The sequence below is a fragment of the Micrasema longulum genome, unplaced genomic scaffold, assembly GCF_059751315.1.
Source record: "Micrasema longulum isolate JH-2025_06_02 unplaced genomic scaffold, ASM5975131v1 h1tg000015l, whole genome shotgun sequence".
NCBI lineage: Eukaryota > Metazoa > Arthropoda > Insecta > Trichoptera > Brachycentridae > Micrasema > Micrasema longulum.
Window position 1 is genome coordinate 323,650 of NW_028277223.1, and position 20,690 is coordinate 344,339.

At 31.4% G+C, this 20,690-nt stretch overlaps 1 protein-coding gene across 1 annotated transcript; it reads right to left on the bottom strand.

The window, feature by feature from the left end:
* Positions 1-3,636: 3,636 nt before the first annotated feature.
* On the bottom strand, positions 3,637-11,223 carry LOC148285665 (apolipoprotein D-like). Its single transcript, XM_088240325.1, has 5 exons — positions 11,130-11,223; positions 8,768-8,889; positions 6,845-6,975; positions 5,471-5,649; positions 3,637-3,869 (listed from the first exon to the last, which is right to left on the bottom strand). Exons 2-5 carry the CDS (start codon positions 8,882-8,884, stop codon positions 3,730-3,732), a joined length of 567 nt encoding a protein of 188 aa, XP_088096451.1. The 5' UTR covers positions 8,885-8,889; positions 11,130-11,223; the 3' UTR covers positions 3,637-3,729.
* Between the last annotated feature and the right edge of the window lie 9,467 nt (positions 11,224-20,690).

Sequence of the window (20,690 nt, forward strand, 5' to 3'; positions counted from 1 at the left end):
TGCAGTGTATATAAGGAAATACCTATACACATTATATGTGAATGTGATGCTTTATATTGTAAAAGGAGCCTCATCCTCGGGGAATCACTGGTTAAACCTGAGAATGTTAAAAAGCTCGCCCCCTACCGAATAGCCCAAAACTTTACGGATTTGGGTTTGGAGGGGGAGTTTTATCGAAATGTAAACTCTCGCCTTCCACACAGCAGCCAGGCTCCTTATAGACCTGGCTTAGAGGGCGAGAACTATTCAAGGAAAGCCGTCACAACAGATCTTCACAGGTCGGAGTGACGTCAGGAGCTTGCAAAGCGCTGACCCCCACCTCTAAAAATAAGATTATCAAAGACAGAAATTAATGATTATTCGCATCAAAACGTCATGCGTCATTATGAATCATTTGGCGGCCTCCGTGGTGTAGTGGTCAAGACGCTTGACTCACAGACGGAAGGTTCCGGGTTCGATTCCCGGTGAGAACACAAAAATTAAATGTGATTTTTCTCAAGCCTGGGTGTTCTGTGATGTAATTCACCACTTTAATTGGGCCTCCTGGCCTGTTGTGGTGCAAAAGTAAAATAAAAAAATAAATACAAATTATTATTTCGTATACATAATATTTTTGCGTTCAATACATCTAAAATCACTATTTGGAAATAAAAAAAATACTGGGGATCCTGCGGTAAAATTGGAGAAAATGAAGTTTTATTTATGACCAGGCAAAAAAGGGTTCTTCATTGTATTTTTATCATATTTCTACGATTCACTTTCTTACAATCTAATAAATATACATAACATACACTTCCTTAAAAAAAACAGCCAAATAAAACAATTTGTACAGCCCGTGAGACATGTCTCTTCATACCAGCACTTTTGCTGATTGGAAATATTTCGTACTAATAAAATATGTAATGCAATGTAAAAATGTCTGCCTTAAAACAGGTTGTACCTAGTTAGGCAGACTAGACATGATCCAGAGAAATCTATTTTATCTTATGTTGTAGATAAAGTGATTGTTATTTTTGTTAATAAACTTTAATTATTATTATTATTATTAATATTATTATTAATGTAATATGTAAAGCTAAAAACTATGTTTTTGTCCTAAATAAATAAATTTAATCTAAATCTTTAAAAAAAATCATTAATTTTTCAAAGCAAAATATCGAGTATAATTTTGTTGTCTTCAGCTATTAGGCAATTGAACTGATTCATGTTTAGATGAATTTTAAATGCATGTAGAATGCTTCTAACAAACCTTGTCTTCTAAGATTACGTATATATCTAATTGCGAGGTAAGTTTTTGATCGAAATTTGTAGAAACCTCTTCTTGGTTTTATTTAGTTTACTTTCTTACTGTAGAATAAAAAATGGGTTAAAATGTTTTTTTTTTGCATTTCTGATCCATGATAAAAAAATTACAGGGCACTACTAACACCACCACACTAAACAAGAAGATGGAACGTCACACACACGTGATTTTTGTTTTGAAATTATGTAGATATGCTCTAAGCGTTTCTCACTATTAAAATCTTGTCATGCATGGCCCTTTGATTTTAAGTATTTCAAAATATTGTATAATCCCCTACGGATTATTACGATAACCAAACAATTATTTTTATTATTTATTCTTTATCGTTTGTGATGCTATTTTTTTTTTGATAATATTATCCTAGACTTTAGTTAAGTTTAGTCAGGGCCCCGATTACAATGGGAAGTTAACAGAGTTATCTTCGACTGTTTATAAAGAAAACCCGATATTTGTGTACGAAAATGAGTATATTTGAATGAAAATTTTAAGAATTTCCTCGGTAACCTTTAATTGAACATGTGCAGAAAAAAAAAATTGTATGCATATTCTGCTTTTCAAACAGAAAACTTAATTTTACTTTGTTGATAAAATTGAAGACAAATGTTAACTTTCCAGTGTAACCGGAGCCTAGGAAGTTTATGGGATATTTTAATTCCCGCTTATTTAGTCTCGACTCTCGGCTCAAAGTCAGCACACGCCAAACAAGTGGATATTGATGTAAATGATATGACGTGACTGGTGTCCGGCTGCCTTAAGTCCACACCGGAGCACAAACTTTATCCTATTTTTTTTTTAACATTTCACGTTTTACATAAAACTTTTTAAAAAATATGAATATCTCACTGGTCAGAACTCGTGTCAAGGCATTCATTTACATGATTTATTACATTATATTTATGGTGTCTAAAAAATATATAAAAAATACATATAAAGTAATACATATTCATACTTAAATCCACACAGATATACATAAATAATAGTAAGAAAAAAAAAGAAGAAAAGAGAAGAAAAAGAAAACCACATTTTATTATTAGTACAGCTCTAATAATTAACTACTGTGCAGGCATAGATAAAAGGAATCGCTCTACCCAGCATCAGGAGAAATGTAGCAACAGACACAAAGAAACACAAACAGATCCATAACCTTACACACCCCCTTAACGACCATCGAATGGCTCCTCCAAGGCTAGGATCGAGAAGGAGTTTCGTCAAAGTACGTGGAAACTTCTCAAAAGACTAAGGGTAGGGGTGTCTAGGTGCAAATACAATCAAAGAGGTGGGGTTTTCTGGGGGGAGATGACATGAACTGTAATTGTAGAGAGTTTCAGGATGATCCTCATCTGCTGCGGTGTCCACGAATGCAGTTAACTTGTGATGAGAATGATTTGAGGATGGCCATTGACAAGGCTCTGAAGTCCGGACCCGATAAGTAAGTCTCGACTATCCTCGTCTCGTTTCATTTTTTTTTATGTGATATGTGGATTTCACCCCCTCGGGAGTCATTAAGATTAACAAATTACAACAGGGATAGAGAATACCTTAAATAAGGGAATATGGAAGTCAAGGCATTTACAGGGCTTATGACCTGTCATTGGCTGGTTTAAGTGGCCACGTTTCACACTGTGTAACATTCACCATTTTGCCTTTGTTTGAATCTCCATATTTCTTCAATTGTTCCATTTGTTGATTTTAGTGAAGTTAAAGAGCTGAAACCTTTATTGTTGAAAGAGATTCCTCTGATTGAATTATTTCACATACTAGGCAACGCCTAAAAACAATTTTTCAATTTTCAAACTTCTTCTTGAACCAGTTGGTTTCATTACAATATTTGAGTTTGTCCAAATGTTCGTAGACAAAAGACTGGATTTTACCCCCTCAGGAGTCATTAAGAATAACAAATTACAACCGGGATGGAGAATACCTTAAATAAGGGAATATAGAAGTCAAGGCATTTACAGGGCTTATGACCTGTCATTGGCTGGTTTAAGTGGCCACGTTTCACACTGTGTAACATTCACCATTTTGCCTATGTTAAAACATCCATATTGACTCACACGCGGAAGGTTCCGGGTTCGATTCCCGGTGAGAACATAAAAATCCATTATATTTTTTCTCAAGCCTGGGTGTTTTGTGATCTAATTCACCACTGTAATTGGGTTCCTAGCCTGTTGTGGTGCAAAACACAATATAATAAATGCGGTTTCTAGTATTTTACCTTTAATCTTGCAATGTTAAATCATTAATTTGTAGGCGCTGTAAAACAAGCGCATGAGGTTGGCCACCCTTAGTAGCAGGTTTTTATAAAAATATTGAATATTATTTAATTAAAACAATTGGTTTTCTACTGATTCTTTATTTGTTTTTTTTTAACATAGCCGATTTCGCTTTTAAATCAAAACGTATATCTTCCACTTCCACGTATGTCCTTAAAGAGTAAGTGGGCAGGAAAGCTGGTTGGTTGGAATAAGAAGTGTTCTATTCAGTCCAAAGTTGTCCATAACTGAGAAAGGGGTCGTGTAGACGGTAGGGAAAACGATCCTGTTTCTCGTCAAAATCCAAACGAATTCTAAAACAGAAATTATGGTATTAATATTTAATGCATTATCATTGTGGTAAAACATTTCACTCAATATTTCTATAAAATGTGCATGTTTGGTTTCAGCTTCCTATCAGCACGTTAGCAAAATAAATCACAGGACAACCTTCTGTATTCAAAATGATCACTATGGAGTTGGATGGAAATCATACAAGTTCTCCAATTGAAGATTTAAAGTCTCGTGGGAAGCCATATCTTCTGTCTTCAAGTTCGAAGTGAATAATCAATGAATGAAGAATTTTATAGAATCGGTTTATTTTAGTAATAACCGTAACAATTATTCAAATTCTGTATTAATCGGATTCTTTATTCGACTTAATTTTTTTAATGAAATTAAACCATTATTGTAATTTTCTGGAAAATGAATTCTCAAAAATCTTGCTAAAGCAATTCTAGACGGTAAATTGACTTTTTATAGATTAATTTATTGAAACTTGTAAATTTAACTTAAATTATAATATTATAATTTGGGTACAATCAATATTTTTTTATATTTCCTGAATGCAACAAACAAATATAAGTATTGAAATATTTTATGTAAATTAGTATTCAGCATTAACTCTGTTTTATTCAACTATTCCTGGTTTCCAAGCAAATTCAATAATTGCTTTAATTTTCCATTGAACTATTTCATCGTTTTACAAAATGAACTAGTCTTATCTTTTATATACGAGTATATGGAAAGCAGTGTTCGTATGTGTGTCCTTTATATATTAAATAATTACTGGACCGATTTACGTGTTGTTTTTAGAGATATTACTAGCTTCGACCTGGGCATGTTAGCTCAAATGTTTATTCATAATTTACCAGGGCTGCATACGACGAGAAAACATAAACTGAAAAATTGGAAAGATGTATTGTTTTGTGTAAAAACAAAAGTTTGTTTTTAAATGTTTAAAAACAGCATTCGTTTTTTATGGCTCCCAATCATATTATTTCCTTAAATTCTTATAATTTTAACAAATTCGTTTATTTGTCCTGAATTTTTGTTAATGCTAAAATAATGTTAATTGATATTTTTTTTTTTTAATAAATCGCGTTCCTATATAAAATGCACCCCTGATAGTAGAACAGCAGAGTTTGACATTGGCAAAAATAATTCTATATGAAAAATTAATAATTTAAAGTATTGGAATTTAACAATAAACAAGTTCCTCGGTACCTAGTTACCAATGAAAAGTTACACCATATTTTTTATATGTATTTGAAATGTTTTTACACGCTTTGACGACACAGTCATGCATTTTGATTTTGAATTCAAAGTCAAGCTCACGTCAAAACCCGGCTGGCGGTTAAAGAGCGACTGAATACGCATTGGGCATGACTAAACGTTTGGGTATGAGTTTAGTGTCATTATTTTAGAGGGCTCTATTTTTTAATTTAATGAAATTTTCTACATTTTAAGAAACAATGCCTAACAATTTAATGCTCAATTTTTTACCACGCTCAAAAAAACATTTTTTGTTTTTAGAAAATTTTCCGTATGGCTGAAGTTTCTTATTGTGTTTGTACTTTTTTGCTTTCCTTTCACATGCGTCTTAACACTTACGATCAGTGGATATTGAACTTACTGAAGTGAGCGAAAAGAAAATTGGAGCAGGAATAAACGATGGAGTATCTGTTGTAGTCTGTATCCAGAATCCAATATGGTGCAGAAAATGGAACACCTGCAAACTTGACTGTCAGTCGGCCATCATTATTAGTTCCAACAAGTGTTGCTGTCCCGATAATTGATTTCGGGACGTTAGTTCTGGAATAAAAAATGCTAATTTATTTATTTGTTCAAATTTCATATATCTATCATCGTGTTTTTTTTTACTGTTGACCCTTTTAGTGTAGAACTTGTGCATAATTCCTTCCGTAGGATAGTAGAAAAAAACAGTGTCGTTGAACTTACGAACTTAGGATCAACATATTACCAACAGATGTAAAGAAGAAGAAGTTTAGGCATCTACAGGGCTTATGATCTGTCATTAGCTGGTTTTAATAAAGGTTTTAGCTTCTTTACTTCACACACATCAACAGATGTAAGAATTTAAGGAACACAGATGTTCAAATATAAGCAGAATGGGGAATGTTACACAGTGTGAAAAGTAGGCCACTTAAACCAGCCAATGACAGGTCATAGGCCCTTATGGTACCTTTAAAAAAAACATAGATCACCAAATCGAAGAATAGAAGAAGTATTTATTTATTTATGCTTTGTTAAGTTATTTCATAACATATTAAGAACTAATTTAAACTTTTAATAATATTATACTTTTTTTATCAAAATTTCTCAATAACATATTTTTTCAAATTCAATTTATTTATTTCTAATTTTTCTATTTTCTTTATTTCTTCAGGTAACTCATTGTACAGCTTCAATCCCTTGTACAATGAGTTTTGAGATTCTGTTTTTTCCTCATTGGTAATCTTATATTTTTTTTATCCTTTGTTTAAGATTAAGACTTAAGATTTTGGTTTATCTAATCATGCCACGTCTTCCTTGGTGTCCTCGTCTCACGTTACCGTTTACTTTTGCCATATATACTTGTTTTACCATTCTTTTGTCGTTCATTCGTTGTACGTGACCAAACCATCTCAGAGACCCTTTCTTAATCTTATCAATTATACTTGACCAGATTTAAACTCTCGCCTGATTTTATCATTTGTAACCCTGTTATACATTGATTTCCCACACATTCATCTAAGAGATCACATTTCAACCGCGTTCACTCGGCTTTCATCCTTCTATGTAATAGACACTTATAAAATATCTACCTCGTTTTCTTCTGTCAACCCCCAAATGGGTAAAAGCTCCAAAGCTTTTCACAATGTAAAATCCGACACATTCAAACAAATATTTTAGTCAAAAACAAGTTTTTCTTATTTTTTCAAGCTCTATGTTTATGTGACTAATCACTCTATGAATGTTTGCTCTAAAAAAGTGTGTTTAAACTTACGTGGGATCAATTAAGGTGTTATTTACAGTGAGGGTAGTTGCTGTTTGGGGAGTGTAAATCGCAGTAATGCATTTTCCAAGACCTTCTTGCGTATTAGGGTACTTCAATTGTTCATACCATTTACCGGTATACTAAAAACAAAACAAACATATTTTATGTACCTGCGCAGTGAAACCAATCTAATAAGAAGGTAGTTAAAAATAAGTTCGATAAATTAAACAAGCCAACTAATTTTCTCTTTAGGGGCTTCGGAACAAAACTTAAGACCCACCTGATCTTTGATTAATTAAAAAAAAATTTCACTGTTTTATTATATGATGTGCAGAAAATCTTTATTTCGGGTCCTAACTAGCTAGGATATTTCTGTGTGTAGGCAGGACCTTCTTTGTAACGTGTGTTTCTTCAATAAATGATGCTTAAACTATTCAAACCAATGATAACAACATATTTTTTTAAATAATAAACATAAATCAGAAAACATACCAATAATAATGAAAACGGACGTACATAAATATAAACTCTAATAAAAATAAAAAATCAAACAAATACAATTTAACAACACATAAGAAGATGCATTAAAATTAAAACAAACACAATTCATAGTGATAGTAACAATTTAATTACATCCTAAGCGTGTAATGGCGAAATAAATTTTTCGTTCACAAGACTATTAATCAAAATTATTTTCTTGTCTAATGGTGCATAAAGTACTGCACTGGTACACCAACAAAAGAGTATGTTGAACACTTTTGTTGAATGAAGGTGAGATGATCAGTCTTATTCTTTAGGTCTTTAGATAATAAAATATTCTAGTGTAAAATCACCCTCTTAATCAATATTTCATGTAAACCATGTTGGGAATTGAACTCGAGATCTCTTACTTGTAGGCAAACGAGCTGATCGTTGGATTACGAGGTGTACAAACTTTTACATGAATAAATAAATTTTAAGTCAAATTAAATTCAATACTGCGTGGGATCTCTTTTGGAAAACGCCTTTAAATGCGTAAAATAAGTTACCCATACTAATATTAAGAGGTTTATATAAAATCAAAGGTCTAATTATTTGTTCACACCTCGCTTCCTTTGGAAAGGTTAGTAAAGGATGTTAGATATCATGAAAAATGAGCGGAATAACACTGTCTTTTTACTCAGGAAATCAAGACACTCAACCACAGTGCTGATTAAAGTACATAACATCCAGTAGCTCAATCACAAATAACTATCGATTTACTAATAAACGACGTGATAACAATTTCTTACCATGGTTGTTTATCTTATTCGCGATCACAATGCAACATCCATAGTACTTTAATTTTCATTTTTTTGTATTAGATACTCCTGACTATTTTGCAAATGCAATTTATTGTATCATTTTTTATAGTAAACGACGATTTTTCGCCAGTAAACTGTATTTATTTACGAGGAAAACAATAAACAAACTGACACGAACGTTGCTAGCGCTTTCATTGAATAATTCGAATAGAGAATTTAAAATAAATTTAATTCCGTAAAAATCCTGAATGGTACGGAGCCAATGAAACAAATGAACAGGCACAAAAAAGAACTAAAATTGATTATTTTTGCAATAACTGATTATTTTTGAAAAAATAAGAACATGAATCAAAAGAAATAAAATAGAGCAAAATAAAAAAAAACATATAAAAACAAAAAAATACACTTATAATCAATAGTGTCGCTATGGCAGTCTCAACATTTGTTCCCAATTTTGAGTAAATCTACCCTGCAATGGCTTGAAGAAGCGTTTTATTGAAATCTCTTAGGCGTTGCCATTGGCTCGAGGCTCTTATGCCAGCAGAGGAAGTTCACCAGTCCCGCCGTAACTTTTCGGAGACACTGCAGTACTTAGGCAGTCCAAACGATTGCCTACCTTATCTTAATAATGGTATTTTGATTAACAAACCAGAGTTGCGCTGAAGTTTGCCATGGGAGTGATGTTACTTGGGCAACTTCCCCAAGAGAATATTTGGGCTTGACAAGCAGCCACTAACATAAGCACAACGAAGCTTTTGAAATACATTTTATCTGAAAAAAATACAAAGGCAATTTAATTATATGAATGACCTTATCAATTTGTTTTAAACGTTTACATAAAAACTCTTTTAGCCGAAGATATTAACATAAATATTCTAAGCGGAAAATCTGTTGTAATTGAATATACCAATCTTCTTATGCTCAGTGGATTTATTTACAAATTAGGCAAAAACTTGTAGCGACAATTAACCCCCCTGTATCTGCTGCGCTTTGCACCACTATTACTGATCATAACACCACTGCAGTTGGTATTAAAACCACAGTTTACGATACTAAAAAGTTGCTAAGTAATCAAACTAAAATTTTCCATTTATTTATTTTTGAGATCATCGTATTTTTATATATTTTTTTTTTTTATTAATTTTCTTTAGACGTCTCCAATAAAAATATGCTGTATTTTTTTATTTCTTTTAAATGCTGTCTACCTCAGAATATATATTTACTTTACCTAGTGAGATTAGACAGTACTTGATATAAATATATTACAACAGAGATGAAGAACATTTAAGAGAAGGTAATATGGAAGTCTAGGCATCTACAGGGCTTATGACCTGTCAATGGCTGGTTTAAGTGGCCACTTTACACACTGTGTAACATTCACCATTCTGCCTATATTTGAACATACATATTCCTTCAATTATTTCATTGTATTTTCTTATCATTGATTAAAAGTAAAAAATATTTTTTGTGCGAATAATGATGTTAAACATAATAATTCGTTATTAAAAAAAAATAGCTTTTACATATCTATTTTTTTTAATTATTACAGATTTATGGCATAGAAACTTTGGAAGCGATTTGCCGAAAAACATGAATTTATTACTTAATGACTTCTTACGCCTCACTGATGATATTTTTACACACAATATATAAACAAAACCAATTTCACCTAGGTATCAGTAGATAATCATAATATTATAAAAATAATGAAACCGGGGTAAGAAATTTTTACGACTTACGTTTTCAATTTATATTGTTTTTAGAAATGTAGATAAATACAAAAAACCCTTATCCGAAAAAACATACTTTTCACGACACTTTTTGTCTTTATGAGTATGGATATTTATAATGATGAATTAAACTTTTTTTTTTTTTTTTTATTTGTTAATGTAATATTTCAAGAGTTATTTTGTTTATTCTGATTCTTCTTTTATTTTTATTTTGGTTATCCATAGTGAAAAATGTTAAAATCAACTGAATATAACCTAAAGATAAATATATTCGATAAAACCTTGCATTTAACAAAAGCAAAGTACAAATAATTTGCAAAATTGTATATTTTTTATTTTTTTTAATGATGAATTCGATCACTGAATTGGTAAATCAAAAGTCACGAATAAATATCAAAAACCGTTATCTTTTAAAAAAGGCACTATGAACCATTTATATTTTTCGTTTTGATATTCCTAAAAATATACTATTTAAGACTGAAATTGTTTTTCAAATTGTCTTTTTTTTTAATATAAAATAAAGAGCTAAAATACTGTTGAAAAAGTCTATTTTGAAAGAAAATAATATAATCTTTATCGTCATGAATCGAACCTGGGTCGGAATTTAAACACAGACACTACGATTATATCATTACAATATCACATACAACGGTAAAAACGAAACAAAGACAATGAAGACTTATAAACCAGAGACTGAAATTATACAGTAAACTACCAGAAAAACTAAACCAAAGACTCGGACAACCTCTACAAAAGATGTTTTAAATAGTTTTAGCAACATTAGAATATGAATTCAAAAAAGAAAATGTATTTTCTCAAATCTGTAAAGGTTTATAAATTAATTGCAAACCAAAAAAGTTAACATCGTCTATAAAATGAAATCAATTTTTTGACACACAAAATTGTTCCTAAAATGTACATATGTATTACAGATAACCGACGAAGTTATTTAAATTTTTCAAACAAATATACATAGTTTTACACAAAAAATCAATTTTACACTATTGAGACTAAGATAAATTTAATAACTTCACAATTAAATTGGAGCAAGGGATCCATTTATAATAATAACAATGGTTTATTAACGATATTATAATTCCTTTAACTACTAAATTTTTTCGGCTATCGATTTCTCTGGATTATGTGCAGACTGCCTTTTTTTATTAAATTGTTTATTGTTTCAAAATTTTCGCATTTTTTAAATTAAAAATAATGCGGATAGAAATATATTACGGTAGTATAAGACAAACGTGCATTTTATTCATTTTATTTCAAACTTACCTGATTTAAATTTGAACAGAATCTTTGACAAGTATTATTCCTCACACCAAATTACAATACGTCGTAGAAAGTGGTCTGGCGGTTATATATAAGCCAATCGTAGGTTTTTATTGATTCCTAAGTGCAACTTATTAATATCATTAGCATGTTTCATGTCGCGTAATCCGCTTAATTCAAGAAAAAAGTGAACTCTTTGTTTGCGAATATACACAATTTAAGGACGAGTCATCAAATTAATTGCGGTGCTGTCGATCGAAATGGCATAATTTTACACTCCCAATATTTTTCATACTTTGAGAAAACCCAAGACCGACTACAAAGCGATTTTATGGCTTAGACATTTGACTCACGCACGGAAGGTTCCAGATTCGATTCTCGGTGAGAACACACAAATTAAATGAGATTTTTCGAAAGTTTTCGCAGCTGACGGACTCTTGGGGTAAAGAAAGCGTTGTCAGCACGTAATTAACGCAATGAGGTAGATAAATTATTGCCTGCTTACACAGTTATTAATAAGTTCATAAATTACATGCAAAAGGAACGCTTTGTCTAGCCCCAAGAAAGCGTTCAAAATGGCACTGCAGAACTTAATAACTTCTGGTAGACTTTTGGTGTTTCTCATGTTGATAAAATAAGGGTTTCATAATAAAAACTGGAAAAATCAATCTGCATAAATAACAATTCAAATAAGATGTGTTGGCCATTTATCAGCCGTCATCAACCTCTCAGTCTGTCCGCAGCCAATTGAAAGCAGTCAATAACCTCTTAGGAGTCTTTCGAAGGGTCGTTTACATGTGGACAATACAATATATATGAGAATATTGTCTAGTCCCAGCTCCGTGAACAGCCTCGACCGCGCGGGACATAACGCTGAGACAATACGAAAATTCGGCCGCAGATAATAGTCGGGTCCTGGGGCAAATCAAATTTTTATTAACAATGTTTTAAGTTTGTCCAAATTTTCGTAGACAAAGACTGGATTCAACCCCCTAGGGTGCTGTTAATATTAACACATTACAAAAGACATGAAAAACATTTTACAGAAGGGAATATAGAAATTCAGGCATCCACAGGGCCCATGACCCGTCATTGATTGGTTCAAGTGGCCACCTCACACACTTTGCAACATTCAGCATTCCGCCCACATTTGAACATCCACACTCCTCCAGAAAATAAGAGTACTCAGTTTTTGTATTTAAAAAAAAAATATATTTTTGAAAAAAAATTACAGTGCATTGTTTTTTCATACATAACTTATTTTTCACCTAGTCGTCTTCTCGTTATATGCAAGTTGTTAGTCATGGCACAAGCTTTTTGATGCCTTCCTTTATAGAACTCTCCCGCCATCTCCTTCGTTCACTTCAAGACCGCTTGTTTCATCTCCTCATCGGTTAGAATTGTTTTCCACCTATCTGAGTCTTCAGGAAGGTGAAAAGATGAAAATCTGAAGACGTTTATTCAGAGATGTATGCAGTGTGGTTCAAAACGTCCCAACCGAATGAGTTTAAACGTGCTTTTGTGGCATAAGCCGTTTGCGGGCGGGCGTTGTCGTTCAACAAACACACTTCCTTTGTCAACATTTTCCTCCGTTTGTTTTAAATGCTCTTTTGAGTTTTTGTAGGGTCTTAGTATCGTGCTGCAGTAATCGTCTCCCCTTGAGGTAAAAGATCATTAAAAATTATACCTTTTCGGTCCCAAAACACGGATATCATGATTTTTTGTCAGAAATTAAGGTTTTGTATTTTTTGGCAAATGGGGAACTGGTGTGCTGCTACTATGATGATTTTTTTTTTGTCTCAGGGGTGTAACGAGCCACTCATGTTTCATCACCAGTCATAATGGAGAGTCACATAAACAGTTTTGATCCGTGCAAAAATTTCAGTCAGAGTTTTTCCTTCCGCGAGAAGGAACCTTATGACAGCGCACACTTCGCACTTGGTGGGATTTTTTATTAACATATTTTACAGAAACAAACACTACGAGGCAAGTTTTAGAACTTACGAAAGTCGCTGGTGCTCGTTGTGTTCAGGAGACTTTCCATTACCAATCAATGTTGCTAACCATTGGAAAATTCATTCTCACAGCACGAGAGTCAAACTGTAATCTTACTTTCTGAATATGTATTTTATGTCCACTTTTAGAGTATTGTCTCCACTGATGTTTAAAACATTTGTCGAGTTTATCAGATTGCTATTAGTACTCCGAGTTTCCTAATGATGGGAAACTGAAAGGTTTGCATCTCTAGGCTGTGCTAAAAAAATCCATTGCGCGCGACAATGTAACATCATTTTACTTCAAGCAAAAGACGAAATATTCTGAAGTTCAGACTTAAAAAAAAACGTAGAGTTTAGTTATTTTATTCCTTTTATATAATTTATGAAAATCTTATTTAGCCCTGTCTTAGTAAAATATATTTAAAATCATAAATACGCCAATCATCTTACTCGCGAGCACCCTTGTCCTTGGTCTGCCTTGTTATGAGTTCTATCTTCGAGTTATCTCTGATTATACAGATTTTTGCTGTATTGGCGTCACATAAATTCTTCGCATAGCGAGGATACATATTTTTTGCATAAAAATCCTGCATATTTTTACAAATTTTATTTTCCTAATCTGGTGTTAAAATGTCAATTTAAAGAATTCAAAAAATTCAAACATCATAAAAAAAAATTGAGATAGGTATATCAAGTCTTGTACTCTATGTAGACTAGTGTGACATCACATCCATACAAAAATTTATATGAGTGACTACCTCTGCCTTTAGCAAATATTTCTACGTGATATCAATCACTGTAAATTCCTAAAAAAGTCACTTTGTGAGTCACTCTGATATCAGCGTTAGGTGGATAGTTCTTATTAATTACCCACTCTGTTTTGGTACAACTACCCCGAATGATTTCACCACACATACGTCACGACAGATTTTGCCAGAACAAAGAAGAAGCATTTCAAGTATTTTGTCATACGGCATTCTCGTACTGTTATTATTGCTTTTATTTTTGAACTTTGGACATGAATTAAAATTAAAATTACGAAGGTAATAAGTTAATGCATAAAATTAAAATCAGTCATGTAAAACACGTCAATGTGCTTAATTTTTTTCTAAACTAAAAATAAAACTCTATGGAGTTTTGTAGAAAAAAAAAACTTGTAAACAATTAATTATCAAACATCACGTGTTTTTTACATATCCGAACATAAGTATTTAGCACAAAAACATGTTTTTTTAAGAAATTATTTTTAAAATTTTATTAAGAGGAGATGTGCCGAATATGGCATGTGAACCTAATATGAGATTACGGTGTTTCTTACAAATTAAGCAAGAAAGCCCTTTTTAACCCAGCGTGGCGTACTTACTTCCCCGCCGACTAACCAAAACATGTAAGTATAATTTGCCAGGATGCCAGACGCACTACAATCGTCTAAGACAGTGATTACGTTTTTGTGTCTTTCCGATTTGATATTAACGTAAGTTTCTCTTTATTATTTTTCAAAAAATTATCAATCCTTTACTAATCGACAACACTAAAGTTTAAATTTTATGTTTTTATAAAGTATTTTTTTTCCTCTGAATAAATTTGTTTGTTATGATATTGTTCCTGATATGGAGTTTTGAGCGACCCAAAAATATATTATTTTTTTTTAGAAAAATAAATATTTGCGTTTTTATGATTTACCCAAATATTTAATTTTGAGGGCTATTTTCAACGAATTGTAAACTCACTATTAGAAAATGGGAATCAAGCTGAGGTAGAGTAGGATTTGAACCACTGACCTTTGGTCCGTGAGTCCGAGACACTAGCCCCAGGACCACAACCCAATTTCAAAATATAGAATACCCTTTAAAATTAGGAACATTGTTATTAATATGGAATTCTAATAGAAGTACATTTATTTTTATTTTTATTTTCCAAATTGTATTCGTGTTCCAAATTTTTTATAAAACAAAACTGGTAGACTTGCAAAAGAAAATTGACTTTTTGATAACAGGCATGAAATCAAAGGCAAGGAATGAACTCAGTACAAAGCCTGCTATCTGTGGTACCATATTGAGTGTTCAGGGACCAATAATATCGATTTTATTTATTATAATTGCAAAAAAAATTTAAATAATCTTAGTATCCCATATAAGGAGCACTTTATTGAAAATACTTTTTTATGTTGTTTTACTCTTTGTTTGATATTATGACATTTGCACGTTTTTAAAAAAATAATAATTGATGACATTTAATGTTACATAACTACTCGTATGTTTCCAAAGATTTTAACGAGTAATTGATTGATTGAGTAATTTGATTATAATCAATAAGATTTTTTTCCCTTAGCCATACCATATTCGGGACATCTCCTGTACTAAATTGTTTCTCATAATTTTTTATGTATATATTTTCGTGGTTTAACAAAAAATGACGTAGACAGCTCAGCTTGCATATAAATTTTCTGAGAATTGTTTGGTAAAAAAAAATGCTTCATGTTTTTGTATCGAATTCGTATTGACGTAAATTTTACTTATATTAAACTTAAATTTAATACATAAAATCGGGACAAGGCACGTCAGAATCAATGTAAATAAATATTTAAAAAAAATAAATCTTGCATCTTGAGTGTCAAACTCTACATAAGAACGGCCGTAGACAGCAGCGTTTTTCTTCAGAGGAATACAAGTTAGTAAATTTATTTAAAAAATGATTTGTAATTTTGCTTTTTTAAATATTTTTTTCCGATTATTTATTGCTTTTCTTTTTTTCAAATGTCTAAACTTCAGAATTTTTCGTATTAGACTTGTGGTAACACGATGTTTTTTTTTTGGTTATTTATTAATTTGCTTATGCAAACAATGCTTTTTTTCCAAGTATGTATATTTTGTACAATAGTTATTTTTCACGAGTCTGGGTCCGTTCCTTCATGATTTTTTTCATTTTTATAACTAAGGTCTTTAAAAAGTCAATGTATCTTTCCGCAGTGGCTTCATTTTTTATAACTCTCTCTGGTTTGCAAAAAATTGGCCGTATTGTGCGCACATTTGTTTGCAGTTCAACCTCTCGGCGTCAAACATAAGACATAATATATATTTCAACCGAGAAGGGGAATTTCAATGAACTTTGCATCAGGTATAATACTTAATAAATACCTACACAATATTATAATATGATAAAAAAAATCACAAGAAAAACGGTCAATTAACATATTACAACTGAGATAAATAACATTTTAGAGAAGGTGTTGTATGTCTAGGCATCTACAGGGCTTATGACCTGTCATTGGCTGGTTTAAGTGGCTACTTTACACACTGTGTAATATCCACCATTCCGCCCACATTTGAACATCTTTATTCCTTAAATTCTTTCATCTATTGATATTTGTGAAGTCAAAGAGCTGAAACCTTTATTTATGCGGATGAGATTTATCGAATTGAATTATTTCACTTACATATTAGGCAACACCTGAAAATTTTTTTTTTCAATTTCTAAACTTCTTCATGGACCAGGTGGATTTATCAGCAATATTTTGAGTCTGTCTAAATTTTTCTCTTAAATATTCTTCATCTCTGTTGTAATATGTTAGTGTTAACAGCTCCCCAGGTAGTTGAGTCTGGTCCTTGTCGATAAAAATTTCGACAAAACTCAAAATATTGTTGGAAATCTTTCAAATTTTGTTTTTTTTTTAATTTCCAATGCATATAAACATTGTTATTCTTTGAATGCCAATTTCAAAGAATGATTTTACCCTTTTTATATTTCCAGAACCTCATTGACTGTTTTATTATAACTAGTTGTGCACAAATTACAAAGGTGTACATTAATACTTTGTGATTACTGTTATGTATTTTTTACTTGTCTGTGTAAAACATTTTTATTTTGTAATTCCAACACAAATATGTTTTATGGTAATATTTTAGATAATAAAAAAACGTTATTATTAAAAATATGTACTTTAAATATGATAAACCGGGCTGAAATGAAAAAACGTTTTTATCTTTTTTTTACATGAGTTAATTTTTTATAATCAAATTAATTTGGCATTAACAGAACAGTTTCAGGTAGACCAGCCATCCTCTTTTTATCTAATATAAAAAAAATAAACAACGGTTTTAAATTAAAAAAACGTTTTTCATGAAGCAGATTTGATATATTTTTTAACAAACATGCCCATTTTTGTTAAAAGATAACTCCCAATTTGTTTGATATTTGATAATTACAAGAAAATTAGCAGCTATTTGATTCATCAACATAATTATTAAAATTATGTTTTTATGTCTAACAGAAGTCAACAACTTTATTGTGATTCATTTGTTTTTTATGTTTCAGGCTGTACTCTGATAAAAAGTAAGGAAATCATACAATTTTGGCATATTAAAACGCGGTTTTTTTTATTTCGTATTTCAAAAAGTAAAATAAATTAAAATTAAGTAAAAACAATTATTTTCAAAGGTATTTCTGTAAGAATATATATTTACAAATATTTATATTTATACCTACCGATATTTAGCAACTTTACAAAAGAGACGATTGGAGTTTACTGTATATTTCTTTCATTAATAAAAATAATCTCACATAAACCTATTACATTGGCAAGTTTTCTACAAACGTCGATAAAAAAATATACAATATTTTAAATTAATTAAATGAAATAAAAACTAATAAAAAAAAATATGATCCAGAGAAATCTATTACCTAAGTGTTTATGTAGTAGACAAAGTTATTGTTATTTTTGTTAATAAACTTTGATCATTATTATTATTTAAAATTATTTCAACAGAGAGGGAAAACGTTTTTGAGAAGGGAATATGGAAGTCTAGGCATTTACAGGGCTTATGACCTGTCATAGGCCACTTAAACCAGCCTATGACAGGTCATAAGCCCTGTAAATGCCTAGACTTCCATATCCCGTCTCAAAAACGTGTTCCCTCTCTGTTGAAATAAATTTTAATATGAACAACTCCCTAGGGAGAAAATCCAGCCAGTCTGCAAGCATTTGGACATACTCAAACATTATTATTATTAATTAGCTCTTCTGTAAAGTTGGCTACATGTTGCTGAGTCAAAAATATAATTATTTTTCGACCGGCAGATTACGCCCCTTGAAATATAGATTAAACCTAGGTACATTGGTACACATAAAAGACAAAGTATTAAAAATAAAAATAAATGATTTGATGGCAACGATAATAAATAAATAAGGTTTTTTGTACTATGCATAGACCAATGAATTAGTTTTTATCAACCATTGGTAAATTTGATAAATAATTGCGCCGGTAATTTTTTATCATCTGCGTCCGCTAATTTATTAAGGGCAGTAATCAAAGCCGTGAAAAAAAATTGACTGAAAGTACGTTTGTGAATACCTAATGCCACATCACTCTATCTTTGCATACAGATCTCGCTTCCTCTACATTCATACATCTTCTCATGCACGCGCGCCCATTATTCCGAGTTTTAACATGTCCATCTTTAAGTCTTTGTTGGATTTAGTCATGCCATCTTTCTCGGTCTCCATCTGTTTCTGTAAACATCAACATTCGCATTGTAAATATTTTAAGCCGTTCTTTCGGCGTCCATTCGCTCTACATGTCCAAAGCAACGCAGAGCTACTTTTTTAATTTTGTCGATAATGCTTATCTCAGCCTTATCTATAATGTGCGGATCTCAACGTTTGTGCATTTACTAACTAAATATGTGTATTTTATTGATTATACCGCTAACCCAAAGCAACAGTGATATGAACCCGAAATTAACAATTTTGAGATATTCATGCAATTATGTTAATAACTAAAATAATTTAATGTTTTCAAATAATAAAATATTGAAGTTAGATAGTTAACCCAAGTGAAAATATAGTATTTATAATCTACTTCAAATAATTTAGTTCCGTCAGACCCTTCGCCCACCTCAAAGTCCGATTATCTGAGAGTAGGTTATTCAGAGATATCTTACTGTTGCTTCGCGTAAAGTAAAAGCTTTTAAAATATTGTTGTTTTCCGCGGTTTGACAAAGGAATATTACGTTTTTGCTAAATTAGCGGGTTCATCTTTTTTTTTTTCAATGTAATATTAAAATTTAAAAAAGATATTAGTATTTATGAATAGTTTGGCCCATTTCAGGCAATCATAAAAACCTACGCCGTGCGACCAAATACAAATGGTGGATTGGTTTTCAATGTATTTTAATAGTTTTTCTTAACTATTTCTATTAATTTAATGGCAGGCAAATACCATAAACAGTTCACCATGCGGCTGACTTTCCTGCAATTGATTTCCTTTTGTAGGATTTTTTCCTAAAAGTGGCCACTAAATGTATAAAAAGAATAAAATTGAATAAAATATCAGTCCAACCCAATTTTATCATGTCTGGTGGATTTGCACAATCACGACCGGTGTGAAATCGGCCCTTCGGGAAAGGGCGGGCGCTTTCATTGTAATATACATAAGGATTCAAAGCCTTTAAAATGATTCAAGGCAATGCCAATGGCTCTAAATAAATCGAGGTAAAAATTATTCAACCGACTTTTTACTCTAACACGCTAATATTTCATAAAATCACCTGATAAATAATAAAAATTGAGGAAAAACTTAATTGAGGTTGTTTTTTCAAAATATAAAACCTATCAGGTACCCACGTGTAAAGTTGTTGCGAGTATACAGGTATGCATGCGTATTTTATTTAATACTTATTTTTCACAATATTACACTTTAAGTCATATTTTTGAAGTCTTTTTTTTTTAATATAATTTTAACTATCAATAAATCAAAGTTAAATAAATTAGCATTTTAAGATCTTTTTTGTATCGTCCATATGTTTATGATTAAATTTTGCATGATTCAAATTTTCTAATGCTTAATATTTTACGCTTTTTATAATAAATTTTTGGTTGCTTATTTTTTGAATAAAAAATGTTCATTCGCCTTAAAAGTGTGTCAAATAACTGCCACGTTTTTTTCTTATGCTGACATTTCGATAGTTAAATTAATTTCAATTTTGATATAGTAGAGAAGCCCGGGGCCTAAATAATCCGGGGCAAATATTAACACGCTTATAGCGGCTGACCAGAAAGAGATAGAAAAATTGTTCAAGGAAGGCAAACGTAGGTCTTAAAAATGCTGCTAACTGTATCTACTTTTGATTCAGCTGAAGTCACCGTGTCAGACGGTCCATAGTGTGTTGTGTTTTTATCCAGGTTTGAAAAAAAAAAACTAATGTTTTGGATTTTTCTAAATTTGTATTGATTCTTTTTTAAATATTCCAATTTGTGTATAGTTTTTCAACATTTTTATACATTTTCGTTTCTTCTTAATCCTTTTTCTTTTTTAGCCATCTCTCCACTGGCTGAACATAGGCCTCTTCTAATATTTTCCATCCATTTCTATAGTGTACTTTTCTCGACCAATTTCTTTCCATGTCTGGGATCACATACGAAGAAGTGAAGTGAATGAAGATTTCATAGTCCCTGGACTGGTACCTGAAAAGTAAGACCGATCATCTTACCTACATGTAACAATAAAAGATATCAAGATACGGTACGATTGGTGTACCAATGCAGCGCCCCATGCACCATCAGATGTGG

Coding starts and splice junctions, on each gene's coding strand:
- LOC148285665 (XM_088240325.1), bottom strand. CDS start 8,884: ATGTATTTCAAAAGCTTCGTTGTGCTTATGTTAGTGGCTGCTTGTCAA. Junction 6,976..8,767: donor CAAACTTCAGCGCAACTCTG/GTTTGTTAATCA, acceptor TTTTGTTTTTAG/TATACCGGTAAATGGTATGA. Junction 3,870..5,470: donor TTTTCTTTTCGCTCACTTCA/GTAAGTTCAATA, acceptor TTTCTGTTTTAG/AATTCGTTTGGATTTTGACG.